This window comes from Mus musculus, chromosome 17, assembly GCF_000001635.26.
Source record: "Mus musculus strain C57BL/6J chromosome 17, GRCm38.p6 C57BL/6J".
Taxonomy (NCBI): domain Eukaryota; kingdom Metazoa; phylum Chordata; class Mammalia; order Rodentia; family Muridae; genus Mus; species Mus musculus.
The window spans coordinates 27,104,982-27,122,258 of record NC_000083.6 but is presented as its reverse complement, the minus strand read 5'-3'; the positions used below and the strand labels follow the sequence as shown (position 1 = coordinate 27,122,258).

Sequence of the window (17,277 nt, the reverse complement as noted above, 5' to 3'; positions counted from 1 at the left end):
CAGCTGTGCGGGAGACAGAAGTATGACCCTGTGGATGGACTTGGAGTCTATTAATTTATTTAAGGCAATTAACACATTAGTCCCCAGGACACAGGACATGTAAAACATTACACCAAAAAGAGAGAAGCTGTCAAAAGCCACTTTCACACAGCCCGGTCCTGTCCCTCGGCTTGTGAGGCTTGCCTACAAAGCCTGGGGAGAGACAAGTCCTGGGAGCAAGGTCCACCCTGAGTCATCAAGCTACTGGGACAGGGCCACACTGTCCCCAGCAGGCGCAGGCACAGGCACTGGGAACTGTGCAGGCACAGCAGGGTGGGACGGCCCCTGGGAATAAGTTAAACATAAAAGCCCTGTGAAGCTACTAACAGCAGGCTACCATCTTCCTGATCCAGGACAGAAGGCGGGCAGGCGGGCAGGGGACAGCCACAATGTAGTGCTCGGAGGTGAGAGGCAGCCCCCCTATAACCACCTGTGAGGACCACTGAGGAATGTCAGTCAGAGGACCTAGCATCCTCTAAGGCACTAAGGTAAACTGAGTCTCTTCAACGGTACTAAGCAGGACTGCTGTGAAGCACTCCTGCTGGCCAGTTTGCCTTGGGGGAGGGAGATTGCCAGCAGAGCTGGAGGTGGGGTGGGCACCTGGCTTCCAGAGGGTGGTGGGCCACCTGACCTGAAGGAAGGGCAGTGCCATCTGCAGCGGACCTCCTGCAGGGGGCCTCGGTGGCTCTGCTCAGCGGCTCATGCAGTTCTGCACATCCACAAAGCCCAGACGCTGCCTCCGTTTCCGCTGCTCCGTCATCTGAGTTAAACAAGACGTCAGGTGGCCTAGCTGCCTTCCCCACAGCCCCGGGAAAGTCTGCATCCTCCCCAAAGGGCCCAGCTACCATTAAGCTCTGATGGCAGATGGTCAGCCCCAGTCGCCCCCAGTCACCCTCAGTTGGCAAGTCAAACGCTTGATCGGGTGCAGTCGGGAGACCACAGCGAGGGGCTAGGGAGCTGCACTGGGTAGCTGCTGCTACAGGCGGAGGAGGTTCCCACCACCGCAGGCCTTGGAGGCTCTTCCAGGCTGCTGCACAAGACTCCACCTGAACCAGGGTTCCCTGTGACTTGGATGGCTCTCACCCTGCATGGTACAGAAGCTTAGGACACTGAGACTGGGAACACACCTGCTCCTTGAGTTCATTGAGCTGGGAGGTGAGGTGCGACACCAGCTTCATGGTGGAGCCGAGCTTCTCCTGCAGGATGCGGATCTCATTCTGCTCCCCCTCCCCCTCGCCGCTCACCAGGGACATGGCACGCATCCGCGGGAACCAGTCCAGGTTCTTGTTCTGGAACAGAGTGCCGCGGTGAGAGAGGGCCATGCCCTTTACCAGACGGCCAGCAGGGGGCGTAACATGGGAAAATCTGAACTGGCTTGGGTCCTCCCAGGTGGGCTGCCTTCCGTGAGATGGCTCCATCCTCCTGTGGGCCATCTGCTCACTCCCCGCCACAGCCACGGAGCAGGAAGGCCAAGACCCAGACTTGCTCCCTTCCTTTCCGCTGCTGCAGACGAGCATGTCCCGTGCTCAGGGAACAGGAGAGTCACACAGATGGCAGTCTGGGAGGGGGAGCCTCTGAAAGAAGGGAAGCCATGCTTCCCGAGATAGAGAAGCAGGGGAGAAGGGCTCGAGCCAAGCAGTTTGCTGGTTCCCTGTCACAACTGTGAATTCTCAGACCAACAGTTAAACCTCTCTAGACCAAACTCGGCACTGCCACAGTGACTAGAAATTAGGAGGATTATGTTTTAATTCCTCTAAGCCTGGTATTTTTAAGCTGCTCCAGGCTTTCTCTCTGACTGGGACAATGTTGACTTTAGGAAGCTGTTCTCCCATGCTGTGCTTTCTAAAAGAGGTCCTGTGGGGAATCTACATCCCTCAGTGGGGTCTCCCCACTCCACTGCCCAACCCCCCAACTGCTGCTGTGCAGGGGTGAGGGGGGAAGCTGGTTCACCACGCTTCTCTGGGGCTGACAGATTCATTGCATGTTTGCTTTCTCCATATAGCAGGAGTGTGGGTCCACCCACGGGTGGTGGTGGCCAGCAGGGCTTTGCACAGTGAGGGCTGGCCCCAGCTGCTCCTCACTCCTTGGCTGACCCCACAAGCCACTGCAGCTGCCACCCCTCAGGCCAAGGCCAGCAGCTGTTGTGCCTCCTCCCAGGTGTCAATGAGCCCGGGCGCACGGACACCCTCACCTTGATCATCTGAGCCACATAGCTCTCGGGGCCGGTGTAGTCTGTCTTGTTCTTGACTCGGACCAGTACAATGAAGTACAGGTAGTTCCACATGTTATGCTCCAGTTTGATGTGCTCCTCGAAGGACACTGTCTTGTTGTCAAACTTGTCCCTCTCCAGACCTGGGGGCAGAAGGAGGGCCACCACTGAGGACCACCATGGGGACTGCTCCTAACAGCTCTCCTGGGTGATGCGGGTCACTGTTCAAGCTCCAATGCTTAGTGGTGGGGACACCACCGCACGTGGCTGCAGCCCTCCTGCAGAGAAAGCGCTAGGGACTCTGGGAACATCAGGATTACCTGAGCCCAGCAGTGACAGTGACAGCTGGGTCAACAGCATGGCCTGCCAGGTGAGCCCTGCTCTCTGGGCCCTGGCCACTGGTGAGGACATGACTGGATTCAGAAGGAGCAATGGACTAAAACCAGAAGCCTGAGACCACAGTGGCATCAAGTTCCTCTCCTGGAAGGCCGAGGGCTCAAAGCAGTGGCTTCTTGGGCCCCAGTGATCCACCTCAGGCCAGGTCAGCAAGGGTGGGACTGGGTGCCATGGCTCAGATGCCTCCAGCCATGCAGTGGGAAGCCAACAGCCGAGCTAGGAAGTGAGCCTCACCACAGATGAAGCACGTGGTCTTAAGGATTTCCTCTTTCTTCTGCTTCTCGCTGCGCAGATCGGCAAAGGTGTCGATGATCACCCCAAAGATGAGGTTCAACACGATGATGATGACGATAAAGAAGAACAGAAGGTCATACACCACTCTGGCTGGGAAGAGCGACTCCTGCAGAGCACGGGGACACCGTGAGGACAGAATCACCGCAAGCCCCCGAGAGAGACAACAGACAACAGTGACCCCCAGCTGCCAACCAGAAAGATGCCACCAGCTAACATTTAGAAACGGCTGACCAGGAGGAAGCCCTTACAAGTTTGTTGCGTGTGGCAAGTCCTGCTACAAAACAGGGCTTGTTTCTGCCTCTAACTTGGTTAAGGGGGATGGGGGGCAGCTGCGAGCTCCCGGATCAGCAGCCCGGATGCCGCGCCTCTCACATTCCAGAACCTTGGTCTAAGCCAGAGATCAGTGATGGACACAGCTTGGCCGCCCAAGCCAAACTGAGGCTCCACCTTGTCCTCCCTCTCTAGGCTGAGGAAGCCACTGACTGCTGATGGCCCACACCTCCCCAAGCCTCAGAGCCAAGACTGGTTGCCGTGGTGACCCTTGTAGCCTCTACAGTGTGCTGGGGTGGGAAGCTGATAGCTCTGGACAGTGTCACAGAAACTGGCTGGGTGTGGGAGCATCCACGGGACGGGTGGGAAGGTGCTCACATCTTTGGAGGGCTTGCGGAGGATGTCGCCCACGCCACCACCGTTCCTCAGTCCGTGGTTCATGACGGTCACGATACACATAAGTAGAGTGTCACAGGCCCGCTCCGTGCTATCGGGCTCCTCGTCCTCTGCGGGTGGTCAGTATGTTCGGACCCGGGGCTGCCCATTCCACCCCACCCACCCCATCCTATCCTGTAGACGCCGGTCTCACCTTCTAGGATCTCAGGCACTGAGACCTCAGAGACACAGTCCATCTTGTCCCCACTACATGTGCCCATAAATGTGGCAGCTCCGTGTGGCATCCCCAGGGGGCTGGCTAGAGAAGACAGCAACAAGGTCACAAGGATCCCAATGTCTGTCTGACCATAGTGTTTCTCTAGTCTGTCCCAGGAAGCCGCTCCTGGCCCTGCTGGCTCACACAGAGACTGTCACACAGATAGTAGGGTCTCTGACTCTGGACCCAACACCCAGGCAGCCCCTGCAGACACCAAGCTCTGCACGAATGACAGATGCAAATCAAGCCAGAGGCTGTCAAGGCTCTGCCCACCCTTCTGACTGCATCGAGCTCACAGGCATGCATGGGGGTGCAGGTTGACGTAGGCTAGACCTCCCCAAAATCCAACAGGAAGAAGGCAGGAGCTTGGAGGACTAAGCACGCCCTGTCGCCCTATCTGGTGTCGCCACCAGTCACCTGTGCGTGTCCACTGTCACCCCACACACCCACCCCAGAAAGGAAGTCCCCAAGACCTCTGGAGTGGTTCCCGGGCAGCCGGTCCACCTCCAGGATGAAGTCGTCCTTGAGGAAGAGGAAGCCCACGATGGAGAAGAGGTACACAAGGATGAGGGCCAGCAGGGCGGTCAGTAGGATGGAGCGGCCATTGCGGGTCACACTCTTGATGACATTAAACAGCGTCTCCTCTCGGTAGATGAGGTCAAAGAGCTGCAAGGATAGCACCTCCATGAGCCAGGCCCCCCGGCAGTGCCCACGAGCTCCGCCGATGGGGCTGGCAGTGCCCAGGCTGCAATGGAGCAAAGAGAGACTTCTAGGAGAACCCGGTCCTGAGACCCGGGGAGGTTCGAGAATTGTCCCAGGAGGATGGACACCAGCCACTCCCAGTGAAGTGTTTTGTACTCTAGCTCCCACCACCCCGGGCTTCGGGCTTCGAGAACATGGAGTCGTCAAGAGGCACAGGGCAGATAAGAAACACGCCTGCAAGCCGTTACACATGAGGGTTCGGGTCGTCCGATCTGGCCGATCTCTCCTCCTGTACCGGAGAGCTGGAGGCTCTCGGGAGACTAGGGTTTAGAAGCCCCCTCGGTCCCAGCCCAGCCACAGGCTCACCAGGATGCTGTAGAAGAGCTCATGGGCAAAGAGGCCCAGGACGCTTGTCAGGATGTAGCCCACATGGTACAGGAACTCCATGTCCATGACCATGGCCTTATAGCCTCGGATGAAGGTGCCACGGTTGCCCACGAAGCTCACCACAAACACGATCTTGTTGGTCAGCTGGGTGGAAAGGGCAGGGCAAGGAGGTTAGCACCCCACCCTCCAACCTGACCCTCAGGCCTGCCAGTCCAGCCCAGGGCAACGAGAGGTATTGATCTCACTCATCCCGAGAGACAGAGAATCAGTGGGACTCAGAGAAGCCCCAGGAGGAACAGAAAAGCCCCCAGCCTTACAGCTCCTGGTTAGGAAAAGATTTCTCTCCCGTATCCCAGGGCACCACCCTGCCCTTGAAGCAGCTCCTTTTTGTTGTCTGAATCCTGGCTGCCTTGGTTGTGGGAGGGAGGAACACAGAACAGGCTCAACCTCTGACTACAAGGAGCTGGGACAGAGAGTGGGAGGGACCGGGAGGTGAGCAGGGTGGCCACAGGGCCCCGCCGCACTCACATTGAGAGCACCCAGGATGTTGAGCGTGGGCCCAATGCCCAGGTAGTAGATGGACCGAAGGATCAGCGCCACGATGAGGGGACGGACGCTGTAGCGCTTGGTGAACAGTGCAGCGATGGAGAAGCAGATGAGGATCCAGAAGAGTAGCGAGATGAGCGGCGAGCCCAGCACGCCTGGGGGCGGCAGGCAGGAGACTCGAGCTTGCACCGGCCCAGTGTGAGTTCCAGAGCCTTCCCCATCCCATCTCCCTTTCCCAGGAGCCTTCCTTAGGGATCTGATGCATCTGCTGCACCCTACCAGCTGCTGCAGACATCTCAAGTGTCTGGATCACATCTGCATGTGTGCGCGCACACACACACTCACTCAGGCTGTCTCCATGAGGCCAGAGTGTGTCTGTCCCTTGACCCCTACAGCATGCATCAAGCCCACAGGGCGGCATAGGGGTGTGTCTCCCCACCAGGCAAGGGCAGGAGGGCAGCCTCACCTGTGGAAGCGCCCTCCACATAGGGGTAGAAGAAGGCAATGATGATATTGATGAACACAGCCAGGTTGAAGGAGATGCTGCCCCACAGCGTCATGCGGCGGGAGAACCAGTAGATGAGCGGCATGCCTGGGTGGGGACACAGAGTGGCATGAGGGGTCCCTGACGAACCCTCTGCCCAGGGGAGCCCAGGAAGGGGAGGAGGCGCCCGCTGGTCCTCACTGCGAAGCCGGCGCTGCCACTCCATCTCGTTGTGCAGGAAGGAGGACTGGTCGAAGAAGTCGCTCACTTTGCTGCCCTGCTCGTCCTGCTCAGTGGTGGTGAAGAGCCGGTGCTTCGTCTCCTCTGTCAGGAACTGGCAGATGGCAGGTACCGGGAACACGATCTGCTCCATGCTTCGGTCTTGCCGCACAATCTGATTGGCCCGGTGACACCCGGTCACACTGGGCAGAGGCCCTCACCGCGCCCCTCCACCCCTGCCCCAGCTCACACCCAGTGAGTGTCTCTCCCACCTCACCTCAATCTGCGAGGTGTGATTCTCATAGTAGGCCAGCGGGTCCTCTTCCTCCTCCTGGGCGGGGGCCGAGGACTTGAGCATCTGGGACAGCTGCTTATTGTTGAGGCTGAGCTGGGGGCGGGGTGGGGCAGGGGGCACTGGGTCAGCCCTGCAGCCAGCCCAGCCCAATCCCACCCAACCAGATCTGCCCAGGTCCTGCTAGAATATTCCAGACCTGCTCCAGACCCAAGAAGGTCTTGCTTTCATTTCTCTGTCAGGGTTCCACCACTGCACCCCAGGCCTGCTGCAACCCCACCCCCAGACCCCAGCTTGTTTCTCAGGTCCCAGCTCACTCGGTGACAGGCTGGCCTCACAGGACAGTGGCTTTCTGTCTCCATCTGTCCTTGCTCACCTCAGATCCCCACAGAGCCCCATTCCTACCCTCGGGTCCCAGCTGCTCCTCCACATCCAACTCCACCCCCGAACTCTCACCCCTGCCGTACCATGGAAGAGATGCCCTCGGCCTCCTCCTCCTGGATGCGCCTCACTGGCTTCAGCAGGTGCTGCAGCTGCTTGTTGTGCCTGGAAAGCTACAGAAGACGGGATGGGAGAGTTCTGGGCACTGCCTCAGGGGGCGTGGCCACAGAGGGGCAGGGCCTCGGGCAGACTGGGTACCTGCAGTGCTAGGATGTAGATGTTGTGGCCCACTTCACGTGGGCTCACTTCTGAATTCTCCCTCTCCTCCTCCTGCAGGTAGGCCTTCTTGATCACGTCCACCTGAGGGGGTGGGGGACAGCATTTGCTGTTACACACTGAGCACCATCTCTGCACTCGACCCCACCTGCTGCCAGCCCGTCCTCACCAGCTCCTGAGGCCGAAGGCTGATGAGGATGCGCTCTGCATTCTCACTGTCATGTCGGCTCTCCATCAGAGCCAGGAGCAGCTTGGAGGCATTGTCCTGGGGGTAGGAGGGGATGCAGGAAGCAAGCCAGGTCTGAGGGCCCCCATGTGACCCTCCAACCTCCTTACGGCTCTGCTATGCTGAGACGCATCCGGTGTGTTAACCCCATAGGCCTACCTCACCTACCCTGCCCGCTACCCGCCAACACACAGAGGAAGTTCTCTCAGGGATACAAGAAGAGGGTGACGTCTTCACACCCATACACCTACATAGCCAGTGCAACCTGCACACCTCACCAAATGCACACGTGCAGAAGAGGCACCATCGAGGACAGCACAACATGGCGGCACACACGCCAAGTACCCTTGTCACTCACGCACATCTCACAGGCTCCCCACCTTGAGCTGCAGCACCAGGTCCATGCGGTACTTGCAAAGCGGGCTGATGTCATTGAGGATCAGCGCCGTGATGATGTCGATGCCGTTGGATTCGTGAGTCACAATGCAGGTCTGACGGGGTGGTGGGAGACACAAGCGCCAGACCTGTCAGTCATGGTGGCCCCGCAGCCCCACTCCCACCAGCTCCGCCTCTGCACAAGCACACGCCATCCTGAGGCTGCTCACCTGGTTCTCATGACATGGGCCCTGGCAGTACTCTGTGAGGGTCTCCAAGGTCTGGATGACCAGGCCCACGTTGTCCTCGTTGATGTAGAGCCCCAGCAGCCCCAGGCCCCCTGTGGTGCTGCCACACATGATGTCCAGGAACTGCAGGGTCTCACACACCAGGTTGTAGTTGGTCTTGTTGTTCTGACAGCGCAGGAAGTTCTGTGGAGCACAGGTGGGGTGGGTGAAACGGAGCACAGTCACACCCACCAGGAGAAGGACACCAGTCCCAGCAGCCGGCCCTGCCCAGTGACAGTCAGGGATGCCAGCTGATCAGATGCGGCAGCGGACAGGCAGGGACGAGCAAGGCGCTCACTTGCAGGTCACGGTTGTGGTTCTCACACAGCAGCTGCAGGAAGCGCAGGATGGGCCGCATGATCAGCACCGAGGTCCCCATCTCGTTGTTCTGCGCCCGCTCGCTCATGTCGTGCCCTCGGTGCAAGCCGAGGCCCAGCAAATAGCGGGAGGAGCTGGGCATGGAGAAGGAGGACACGCGGCCTGTGGGGAGAGCCTTGATGAGGTCGGGGTCACCTGTGAGGTACCCCATACCCTGTATATATCTGCCCGGAGCTCCACCTTTGGTGGCAGGATCTGCCGGCTCCCGGTCCTCACGAGGCTGGCTGCCCAGGTCGCTCATGTTGACAGCGACCGTGGACTTGGTCTCCTGCTGGGCGCGCTTCATGCGGTCATGAAGCACCTTGAAGAAGCGCTCCGACTTCTTGTCACTTGTCATCAGGTTGTAGAAAGACTTCTGGGGAAGGACAGGAGGTGGAGAGCGGTGTCAGCGCCGTGCCTGGCTCTGGGTATGGTTAAGTGGGTGTCACGCTAGCCCTAGGAGGTGGCAGCAGGAGGGTCAAGGATTTAGGGTCATCTTGGCTACAGTTGGAGTTTGAGAACAACACTCAGTGCAGGAAGTCTGGGAGACATATGCACTCCCAGAGGGGCTAGGGATGGGCTTCGAGGCCCAGCAGTTACCTGGAAGGCCAGCCTGCCCTGACCACAATGCTGGGGGTGGGGGTGGGGGTGCTGCCTCTGCCCAGACCCTGCTGGCCACCTGGCCACCGGCTTCAGTAGCTGCTTACACTGCGGCCAGAGGGATCCCTTGGAAACCCAAGTCCTGTCTTCACACTGCAGGAAGCCTTAGGTGGCTCCATCTCCCTTGAGGAAAAGCCTCAGGCGCCCAGTGCCAGGAAGCTACCCGAGAGCCTGCTGCCTAAGACGCCAGCCCCTTCAGGCTGCGCTGCACACTCTTCCCACACAGCTCCAGCATCTACAGGGTCTACGACCCTGTCGCCTAGGCTTGCCCTTTGCGTGTTTGCCATCCCATCTGTGCAGGGATGAAGCCTAAGGCACTGGGAATGCTAAGTGAGTGCCACCACGCCCACCACCAGGAATGGGGCTTATTTTTGTTTTGTTGTTTTTGTTTGTTTTGAGACAGAATCTTTCTACATAGTTCTGGCTGTCCTGAAACTTACCATGTAATAGCAGGCTGGCCTCCAACTCTCGGGAGATCCACCTGCCTCTGCTTCCCAAATGCTGGGATTAAAGGCCTGCCCCACCCCTTCTCTCTTTTTACTAAGACAAGGCGAATGACAGTACCCAAGCTGGCCTTGAACCTGGGATCCCCCAAACCCCGACTTAGCATGCCGAGTGACTGAGACAGCAAACCCAAGTCACGAGGCCAGCCTGTTGCTCCTTTTAACTTATGTGCCCTGCGTTCCTCATCTCTTGTCTTGGATCCCGGTTCCCAGACTGTGTCTATACTCTGCCTATGTCCCTTACAAAACACAGGTATCAAGAGAACAGAGAGCACGTCTGTCTTTCAGAGCTGAGCACTTGGTGCCTACATCATTGTCAGTGACACAGTTTAGTGTTGAGTGCTGATTGGGAAATGTGAATGGAGGAATGAGTGAGTGAGTGAATGAATGAATGAGTGAATGAACAGAATTAATGAGTGAATGAATGAATGAATGAATGGGGAGGTTAGAGGAGTTAGGGCTTTGGAATAATGGAGAGAAGGCAAGGAAGATCAGACTCTGAAATGCCAGAAGAGTAGACCTAGGGGGACAGGACAGAGGGTACAGGGCAGGCACAGGGTCACGGACACGGGCACAGGTATAGAATGTGCAATCACCCGTGGTTCGGCCCCAGTACCACAGCTCCTCGCGAGCAGGTAGTGCCCTGAGCTGGAGGACCTCTGCCCTGACCCCCGCACCTGGATCTCGGTGTTGCCCCCGTCCAGCAGGCGGATGGCCAGGCCAATGCTCTCCTGGAAGATCTTCTCGTTCTTGGTGCTGGTGATAAGATCACACACCAGCTTGGTGGCCCCCTCCTTGTCCAGCCGGCACTGGGTGGCGGCGATGGCTGACCAGTCCTGATCCAGGCCTTGGGGAGAAGCTCGGGTGAGAGACAGCGGTTTGAAGCAAGAGCCAGCCATGCGGGGCAGGGCAGGGTGGGATGGGGTGGGGTGGGGCCGTGGCACTGACCAGAGCCCGTGGGGTCAGTGAGCTCGCCCCGGGCGCCAGACTTGCGGTTCTGGAGATAATTCTGCAGCAGCATTTTCCGCAGCTGGTTGCCCTGGGTGGGTAAGATGAGGCTTTTGGTGAGCAAGGTCCTGCCTGCCTCCCGAGCACCTGCTCTGGCCGTGATGCTATGTGTGGGACACTCACCCGGTCCCCGAACTTGCTCTTCTTCAGCAGCATCTGCTGCAGCGTCCGCAGCACCTTCACGCACAACTTCTCCTCGGACTCCATGAGACCCTTAGTGTGACGGATGAGCCTGGGACAGAAGCGGGGATGTAGGGGGGCCACCTGCCTCGATGTGGCCCCAACCCCTCCCATCTCTGACACCAGGTTACCCTGCCCAGACCCAGGTCACCATGGCTGCCCGGCTCACTTAGACAGGAAGCCCCCGCTCTCGCAGCGCTGGTAGGCCTCACTGCCCTCTGGAAAAAGCAGCTCAGGCCAGTGCAGCATGTCCACAAGGACAGAGAGCTCAGCCTGTACCAGAGGCTTCAGCCGCTCTTCTAGGGCCATGATGATATCCTGGGACAGAGGGCAAGGTCACCACCTGGCCCACGATGGCCAGGGCATGACCATATCCCTCCCACCCACTCAACACTAAACAGTGTCCAACCAAGAAGCAGCAACTCTGCCCCCCGCCCCCAACCCCCAACACCGTGTATCGGGCCTTCCCTAGGTGGCTGGGCAGCCACGCCCACCTGTAACTTCTCAATGATGTTCTTGTAGTCCCACTGGTTGGCAGTGGGGATGACCCGAGGGAAGGTCCTGGTGGCCGTCTTGTAGTTGGCAGCGCTGCGCTGGGCAGCGGCGGAACAGCTGCCCCCACTGCTGAGCAGGGCGCTCATGTGGGCATCCAGATCCATTGGCAGCAAGATGGCTCTACTCTTGGCTGCAAGAGAGGGCAGTGCTGGTACGGGGCAGGGAAGAGATAGGCAGACCAACGGGGACAGGGGTGAGTGCCATCCAAGCCCCTGGTAGGCACACAAGGAATCTAGCACCCGCTTCCTGCCTGATCCTTTGCAGTCAGCAAAAGGAGATGAGACACCAGGAAGGACAGATCACCCCGAGGGACATTCAGGGATAAGGCTGGTGTTCCCCGCAAGCGGCACGGTTACTCACCCACCATGGCGAGGGTGCGGACACAGGCCTCCACGGAGCCCTTATGCTGCTGCTGCAGCCAAGGACACTCGAGCAGCCGCGTGGTGGACTGCAGCAGCTGGACCACAATTGTCTGGTGCGTCTGCAGGAGACACAGAACCCCAGAGGTGGCTCAGCCACCCCAGCCAGGGCATGGGCCCAGGGCCCTCACTACCCACAGCACACCTTTGGTCCAGATAGAAAGTCACTAAGTTTAGCAGTGAACCACCTCCCCTGACTGTACACAGGTCTAGCCTGGGCTCACAGCCACGCTAATCGCCTTTTCCTTCCTTCAGAATGATGTGAGGAAAAGCGTGTTTACACGGTTCAAAAACAAAGTCTGGCTCAGAGCCTAGAGCACTGGCTGTTCTTTGGAGGGCCGGAGTTCAGCTCCTAGCACCCATGTCTGACACATGGCGTGCTTTAACCCCAGCCGCAGGAGACCCAGCACCCTCTTCTTGCCTCCTCAGGTACCCACACACCCACTGAAAATGGTGACCCACATCTGCTCTCAGGAAGCAGAGGCAAGCAGAACTCAGTGAGTTCCAGGCCCATCCATGGCCAGTCAGAGCTACAGAGTGAGATCCAGCCCCCAAAATCAAAATAATAAAGTACAATTTAAAACCAAACAAAAAATAACGAGAGGAAAGGCAGACTTCGGGCCAGCCAGCAAGGGTAACATAAAGGCATGTGTCTCACAAGCCGGCAGCCTCTGTCCAGTTTCTACAATGCAGGGAAGGGTAGACAAAGAAGGGTTTGACTCTGCAACATTGTGTCCCGACCTACACCTGCTCACCCCATGTGTGTGTGTGTGTGTGTGTGTGTGTGTGTGTATGTGTGTGTCTCTCTCTCTCACACACACAACAATGCATTTTAAAGGTTTATTTTAAATTCTACTTTATCCAGTCTGAGGCTGGGGAAATAATTTTTTTTTTTTTTTTTTTGAGACAGGCTGGCCTTGAACTCGGAGAGACCCACCTGCCTCTGCCTCTTCAGGGCTGGGACTACCAGGCCCAGGCCCAGGCACCGATAAAAATTTCCAGAGTCTCCTTGTCCCAAATGTATACAAATGTATATCAAAACAACTCACCCTTCCTAGATCTAACCTTGCATTTTTCCCCCTTTGTTTTTTTTTTTTTTTTTGATGGGGTCTGTACTGGCTGGTTTTGGGTGTCAACTTGACACAGTTGGAGTTATCACAGAGAAAGGAGCTTCAGTTGAGGAAATGCCTCCATGAGATCCAGCTGTAAGGCATTTTCTCAATGAGTGATCAAGGGAGGAGGGCCCCTTGTGGGTGATACCATCCCTGGGCTGGTAGTTCTTGGGTTAAGAAAGCAGTCTGAGCAAGCCAGGGGAAGCCAGCCACTAAGGAACATCCCTCCATGCCCTCTGCATCATCTCCTGCTTCCTGACCTGCTTGAGTTCCAGTCCTGACTTCCTTGGTAATGAACAGCAGTATGGAAGTGTAAGGCGAATAAACCCTTTCCTCCCCAATTTGCTTCTTGGTCATGATGTTTGTGCAGGAATAGAAACCCTGACTAAGCCGGGCGTGGTGGCACACGCCTTTAATCCCAGCACTCGGGAGGCAGAAGCAGGCGGATTTCTGAGTTCGAGGCCAGCCTGGTCTACAAAGTGAGCTCCAGGACAGCCTGGGCTATACAGAGAAACCCTGTCTTGAAAAAAACAAAACAAAAAAACAAAAAAAAAAGAAACCCTGACTAAGACAAATTGGTACCAGGAGTGGTACTATCTCACTATGGAGCTCTGGCTTTGTAGACCAGGCTAGCCTTGAACTCACAGAGATCCACCTGCCTCTAGCTCTGGAGTGCTGGGATTAAAGGCATGCACCACCATGCCAGGTGCACCTAACCTATTTACTCTTCTCAGAGTTAGCCTGGTGCCAGCACTGGCCCGAGCATCCACAGGAGCACTTCTGTTGGTTTCTTCTCCATCTTCTGTATTTATAACTTAGGCAGTGTCTCGGGCTCGGGCCTTCCACAGAGACCTGGGTCTCAAGGCCTGGCTCTCAGTGACCCCGGTCAGGCCCCTGTGAGTCACAGTGCTGCCTGCCCACCCAGCACCTGAGAGCTGTGTAAGGCTCTGCAAAATGTGTGGTCATGCCGGTCATCATGGCTCTGCTGTCCTGGGCAGCTGCCACACCCACCTCACCACCCCAGGACCTGCACACCCGCTAGACGAAGCCTTAATCTTGTCAATCCTATGAGACCTAAGTCAGTGTGGGGTGTGTCTATGAGGGTGTTTCCAGAAAGATAGAAGACCCATCTTACACATACCCTGTACCTGCCCATGGGCCAGGGCCCCAGCATGGATTAAAATAGGAGGAAGTGCACCGAGCACCAGTATTCATTGTTCTGTGACTGACTGTGGATGAAGCGTGACCCTTGCTCCTGCTGTGAGAATGGACTGCACTCCTCAAACAGTAAGCCCCGCCCCCCAGATCCTTAACTTGTTTCTTGTCGGTTACTTTGTATCATTCCCTCAGAAGTTCCGGATCCACATCTGGGGCCGAATGTTATATAGTAGATGACCAATACCCTGTGTTCTGTTGCATCTTCCTGTGCTCATGTAAGCAATTCACCACATGAGCCAGCTAGAGCCATTGACTGTAGGGCTGCTCACCTGTAGGGATGTGCTGTTCTCTGAAAACGGGGAGCTGAAGAAGGCACTGATGGTGTCCAGGACCACGGTGAGCACGTACTTCTCAAGGGTGGGGTCTGACAGGCGCTTCTCCCGCTTGTTACAGACCTACAGAGGAGGAAACTCGTATGGGGAGATCTGTAGGTCCTCCCTCCACCCCAAAAGCCCACCCTGGCCCCCAGGACAGACCAGAGCCATGTCCAGGGTGAAGTTCTCGAAGAGCGTCCAGATGTGGTTGCTGGTGTAGATCTCCTTCATCTCCACCTCCGTGTCTACGTAGCAGTGATTCACGAAGTTCACATAAGCCATTTTAACCTGGGCAGCAGGCACAGAAGAGGCATGTCCACGGGGCCTGCTTCACCCCTGTCATCTTCCCCACTGTGCCTCTGCCTGTCCCCTCCACGTGGCTACACCACAGCCTTCTCCCAGCCGGAGCCACACACCTCCGTGATACAATCCTCGTGGGTGACCACAGTCACCACGTCCTCTAGAGGCAAGAGGGAGGTGCACTTGATCTCTGTGTAGACGTTCTTGCCCTCTGCACAGGCAGCCAGCAGGTCCACCAGGGAGATGTGATACATGAGAGGGCTGTGGTCCTCCACGCCATCTCTGGCTGCCTTCATCATGTCCAACAGATGAGCCAGAGAGGCCTTGTCGTTGTAGAACACCACCACGTCGTCACCTGCATTGGTCAGCTGTGACAGGAGGCAGGCAGGAGTCAGAGCCCTCGTCCAACAGCCCCAGGCACCACCTCTCTCCTAGGCTTGTCAGGAAAAGAAGACCGTGACCCCAGCTAGGACCTCATACCCATGCTTAAAGTTTGGGACTTCTGAAACAGATTCATTCATCAAAATACTGCGTAGCTGAGGATAACCTTGAACTCTTCCTTTAATTATTGGTTTTTATTTTACGTGTACGGGTGTTTTGCTTGCATGTAGGTCTGTTCACGGCACGTGTGCAATACCCATAGAGGTCAGAAGAGGGCATCAGATCCCTTGAACTTAGAGCTATAGATAGTCATGGGCCATTCACAGATGTGAGCCAACACGCCTGAATTCCTGCCTGAGTTTTGGGGTTCCTTGGCTGATGTGTCCTGGCCTCTTCCATCGGAGACCTTGACGCTGGATCCAAAAAGTGTCTGAATGTCCTCAGCCTCCAGAGTGTGCACTGAACCTGAGGTGTGTCCTCCCTTCCTCCCTCTCATAGCCAGCCAATGAATGACACAGGTCAGTGGTGACATGCCCAAGGTGACGGCTGCAGCTGTAGTATCTCCCTGACGTCACTGCCTCTGCCCCCGCCCTCCCCGGCCCTCCCTGAGATGCTCCCAGGAACAGACCTCCTAGACTGCCACTAAGGCTCACCCCACTCTCAGTGTTTTGCAGGTACGGACATTTGTGCATTACCACTGGCCCTAACCAGTTCTATGAGCCCAGCATCCCAAGTCCTCCTGGCTCTCTCCCTTCCCAGGTTCTCCCTGGACCCCACCACCCAGATCCCTGTGGCCCAGGCAGCCCTCACCTCGGTCATAATCATGTCCTGGCACTTCTTCACGTACTTGCCCTCAGCCTTGATGACAGTGTGCAGGAAGTCCAAGTACTGCACATGGCGCCCGTGTGTGGCCAGCAGGTGCACAAAGTGTTGCAACACCGGCTCGCTGATCTCAGAGCACAGCTGGTAGTTGTTGAGGAAAATGTGCTGCATGGTCTCAGCCTCCAGGAGCTGTGGTAGGCAGAGCGGTGGGGGCATCAGTGAGGGTGGGGGCATCAGAGGGGCGGGGCAGAGAGGTGGGGCAAAGAGAGGGGCGGGGCAGAGAGAGGCGGGACAAAGAGAGGGGAGAACATCAGAGAGAGGGGCGGGGCATCAGAGAGAGGAGAGGCCCATCAGAAAGAAGGGCGGGGCAACAGAAAGGGGCAGGGCAAAGAGAGGGGCAGGGCAGAGAGAGGCAGGACAAAGAGGGGAGGGCATCAGAGAGAGGGGCGGGGCATCAGAGAGAGGGGAGGCCCATCAGAAAGAAGGGCGGGGCAACAGAGAGGGGCAGGGCAAAGAGAGGGGCGGGGCAGAGAGAGGAGGGACAAAGAGAGGGGAGGGCATCAGAAAGAGGAGAGGCCCATCAGAAGGGCGGGGCAACAGAGAGGGGCAGGGCAAAGAGAGGGGCGGGGCAGAGAGAGGCGGGACAAAGAGAGGGGAGGGCATCAGAAAAAGGAGAGGCCCATCAGAGAGAGGGTGGGGCATCAGAGAGGGGGTGGGGCATCAGAGAGGGGAGGGGCATCAGAAAGGGCCACTAGGAATCCTGCCCAGTGTGCCTCACCCCAGGCGTGAGGAAGAGCTGCAAGTGTTTGTGCAGAAGGGCCTGGTTGCCAGGGTTCCCAGCACAGAACTTCTGTAGGAACTGGTGTGTGTAGCGCAGTATCTCCAGCATCTTGTTGTCGCTCTGTGTGCAGAGAGAGGTCAATGGGCCAGCAGGGAAGGACAGGCCTGATACACACATACACACACACACACACACACAGAGGCACACACACACATACACACATTAATTAAAAAATCATCTAAGCGTTTAAAGCAGCTCCCAGAAGTTCAGAGCACATGCAGCCCCTGCACGGGACCCAGAATCCACCCATAGCACTCAGACCAGGAGGCTCTCGAGCGCCTATAAATTCTATCTCCAGTCGGACACCCTCTTCTGAACTCTGCACATGCGCAGACAGACGCAAGTACTCAAAAAAAAGAAAAAAGGTCAGTGTCAGGTGAGGGGCTTAGGGTCAAAGGTTGAGAGAGGCTGAACAGAGGGAGGGGATCTAGGGGACAAAGGACAAGGTGCCGTGGACCCACTGGGATAAGGAGCTCAGGGTCAAAGGTCAGAATCTGGATTTCCCCCTCAATGCTTCAACCCTGGAATACAGTTCCTCGTGAATCTTAATGTAAATATCTGTGACCTCTGAT

At 57.1% G+C, this 17,277-nt stretch overlaps 1 protein-coding gene across 2 annotated transcripts in view; it reads right to left on the bottom strand.

Annotated features, from left to right (window-relative positions):
• Positions 1-35: 35 nt before the first annotated feature.
• Positions 36-17,277, bottom strand: part of Itpr3 (inositol 1,4,5-triphosphate receptor 3) — a 65,222-nt gene continuing 47,980 nt past the window's right edge. The window contains exons 29-58 of one of the 2 annotated variants that reach the window (NM_080553.3): positions 16,643-16,765; positions 15,853-16,053; positions 14,778-15,029; positions 14,524-14,649; positions 14,317-14,442; positions 11,659-11,779; positions 11,238-11,428; positions 10,913-11,061; positions 10,687-10,795; positions 10,504-10,594; positions 10,233-10,402; positions 8,594-8,768; positions 8,334-8,515; positions 7,979-8,179; positions 7,754-7,864; positions 7,317-7,412; positions 7,130-7,231; positions 6,958-7,044; positions 6,476-6,586; positions 6,181-6,373; positions 5,962-6,087; positions 5,478-5,650; positions 4,929-5,093; positions 4,334-4,526; positions 3,798-3,902; positions 3,587-3,714; positions 2,879-3,044; positions 2,231-2,391; positions 1,167-1,328; positions 36-799 (exon numbers count right to left, since the gene is read on the bottom strand). In NM_080553.3, coding sequence (NP_542120.2) covers positions 731-799; positions 1,167-1,328; positions 2,231-2,391; positions 2,879-3,044; positions 3,587-3,714; positions 3,798-3,902; positions 4,334-4,526; positions 4,929-5,093; positions 5,478-5,650; positions 5,962-6,087; positions 6,181-6,373; positions 6,476-6,586; positions 6,958-7,044; positions 7,130-7,231; positions 7,317-7,412; positions 7,754-7,864; positions 7,979-8,179; positions 8,334-8,515; positions 8,594-8,768; positions 10,233-10,402; positions 10,504-10,594; positions 10,687-10,795; positions 10,913-11,061; positions 11,238-11,428; positions 11,659-11,779; positions 14,317-14,442; positions 14,524-14,649; positions 14,778-15,029; positions 15,853-16,053; positions 16,643-16,765 — 4,365 coding nt within the window. In that variant the 3' untranslated portion in view covers positions 36-730. Of the gene's footprint in view, positions 800-1,166; positions 1,329-2,230; positions 2,392-2,878; positions 3,045-3,586; positions 3,715-3,797; positions 3,903-4,333; positions 4,527-4,928; positions 5,094-5,477; positions 5,651-5,961; positions 6,088-6,180; positions 6,374-6,475; positions 6,587-6,957; positions 7,045-7,129; positions 7,232-7,316; positions 7,413-7,753; positions 7,865-7,978; positions 8,180-8,333; positions 8,769-10,232; positions 10,403-10,503; positions 10,595-10,686; positions 10,796-10,912; positions 11,062-11,237; positions 11,429-11,658; positions 11,780-14,316; positions 14,443-14,523; positions 14,650-14,777; positions 15,030-15,852; positions 16,054-16,642; positions 16,766-17,277 lie in introns of both variants that reach the window. The other variant, XM_006523712.4, reaches the window with a different exon arrangement.